Raw genomic sequence first — 2,424 nt, forward strand, 5'->3', positions numbered from 1 at the left:
TATGTTGCAACCTTGCTTTGCTAGCTTCCCCAACTGGATTAGCACAAGGAGTAGATTCCAATTTGATTTATTTTGCTGATTCAAGTAATAATAGAATCAGAGTAGTAACTGGTGCCTCAACTTTGACATCATTAATAATGACAAAAGCTGGAACAGGAGATCAATCAGCTTCTTCAGATGATTTACTGATAGATCCACTGAAGGCCAAGTTCAATACTCCAAGATTAGTGTCTAGGTTAAGCAATGGAAATATTCTGATTGGAGACACTCTCAACTATCGAATTCAGATGATTTCGAATACTGAAAATGGCGAGAAATTACGAACCATAGTCAATATAGCAGACTCATATGGAAGTTCAGTAATTACAGACATGGTTGTCACCGAGCAAAATACAATTCTCGTCTCCACTATGGATGCAATTTACAACCTGGTGCCCCTTTGTGATATGGGTTATCAACTTGTGAATAACAATACTGAATGCCTTCCTATTTGTTTTGGATCTCTTGGGCAATTTTCCTGTTCAGGCAGAGGCAAATGTGTAGAGCCAGATAATTGCTCATGCCTTCAGGGACTCTACACAGGAAGTCAATGTGAAATTCCAATATGTTATGGAATTGCTGCAAATGAATCAAGCGTTTGTTCTTATATGAATGGTACTTGTGGAATCAATAATCAGTGTACATGCAAGGATGGATTTTATGGCAACATGTGTGAGAATCCAATTTGCTTCTCACAAATAGTTGGAGAATCATGCGGAGGTAGTCTCAGAGGAACTTGTATTCATAAGGATAGATGCTCATGCAATCAACATTTTACTGGAGAGCGTTGTGAATTAAGAATTTGTTCAGGAAAAAGTGAGAATGACACTGAAGTGTGTAATGGACATGGTAAATGTGTGGAAAATGGAAGATGTACCTGTGATGCATTATATTCTGGTTTAGATTGTTCAGATATGAGTCAAATATATGCCTTAGGTATTAGTGCTTCTATTGTTCTATTGATATTGACTGTATTGGCTGTGGTTTCTATTATATTAGGATTAGTTGTTCATAGAAAGAATAGAAAAGAAAGAAAAATATTGGAAACTGAGCTTTCTCTTGATGAGAGGTTGCTATCAACTACTGAAGCATATGAATTGTCTATTTCTTCTGCTTCTAGTAATGTTCATTCAACTAATGATGATCCTTCCTCTTTTGTTATTCCTCTCCATAAAATTGGAATGGATAAACCAATCAAGGTAAGTTTACTTTCGAATATAACAATGATTTAACAATTTTAATACAGAGACTGGGAGAAGGTGGAATAGGAAGCGTATTCATGTCAAAATATAATGGAATGATCGTGGCAGTTAAAGTATTTGATTTAAATAACTTGAACATTTCGGAAGAAGATTTCAAAAATGAGGCTATTCTATTAAGCAAACTTCGTCATCCTAATATTATCAATTTTTACGGAGTTTCTACATCACCAACGAAACGTTACATAATTATGGAATGTTTGGATCAGAGTATGGAGAAGGTGATTGCCAAATTAGAGTTTAAACAATTAACTCTCTCATTGGATCAAAAATTGAAAATGATTCTTAATATTGCTAATGGAATTGAATATTTACACAGCTTGAAACCAAGAAAAATCATCCATCGTGATCTAAAACCACAAAATATTCTATTGGATTCGAATGGAAATTGTAAATTGTGTGATTTTGGATTGAGCAAATCCATTTCACAAGCAACTGTTTCTGCACTTACTAATCAGTTGGGTACACATTTCTACATGAGTCCAGAAATGTTTGATATTAATGCTGTTGATCCTACCTATGCTACTGCAGTTGATATTTACAGTTTCTCAATAATCATGTGGCAATTATTATTCGAAATCAAAGATCCCTACCTCTTTAAATCGTCAGAATTATTCCACAAATTGAAAACGAAATCACTTGAACAAGTCTCATCCTATCAGCTTACCAAAATGATTTGTGAAAATAATTATAGACCTTCTATTCCATTCCAATCTATCAACGAATGTACAGATTGGTGTACCGAATTTATGAAGTCAGAACTAGGAAATACTTCAACAATTTTCAAATTGGGCCAATTGATTAAAGAGTGTTGGCAAGCAGATCCAAAACTCAGACCAAGTATTGAACAAGTTGTAGATCAATTACAATCACTAGAGAATGAGCTTGTATAATATACTATGAAACGTGTTGGAAATTGTATCCACCTCTTTGGGTTTGGTTAGGATTCAGAGTTGATTTATTTGGGTTATTTAAGAGATTACTTTGTGAAGATTTATATCATTGATTATATTTCTTATCATCTATTAATGATGTAAATTTGATGTTTTCATTTCTTATATTGATAGATATTTAAAGGTCAGGTCAGAACTAACTTTTGAAATATGGACTTTGAGAAGTCAAATGT

At 33.8% G+C, this 2,424-nt stretch overlaps 1 protein-coding gene across 1 annotated transcript; it reads left to right on the top strand.

Moving 5' to 3' along the window:
* Positions 1-137: 137 nt before the first annotated feature.
* Positions 138-2,191, top strand: NAEGRDRAFT_54867 (uncharacterized protein; the record flags this gene model as incomplete). Its single annotated transcript, XM_002668227.1, has 2 exons — positions 138-872; positions 1,286-2,191. The coding sequence occupies 2 exons, from the start codon at positions 138-140 to the stop codon at positions 2,189-2,191; spliced, it is 1,641 nt and encodes a 546-aa protein (XP_002668273.1).
* Positions 2,192-2,424: the final 233 nt, after the last annotated feature.

This window comes from Naegleria gruberi (genome assembly GCF_000004985.1).
Source record: "Naegleria gruberi genomic scaffold NAEGRscaffold_479, whole genome shotgun sequence".
Lineage (NCBI taxonomy): Eukaryota > Heterolobosea > Eutetramitea > Acrasida > Naegleriidae > Naegleria > Naegleria gruberi.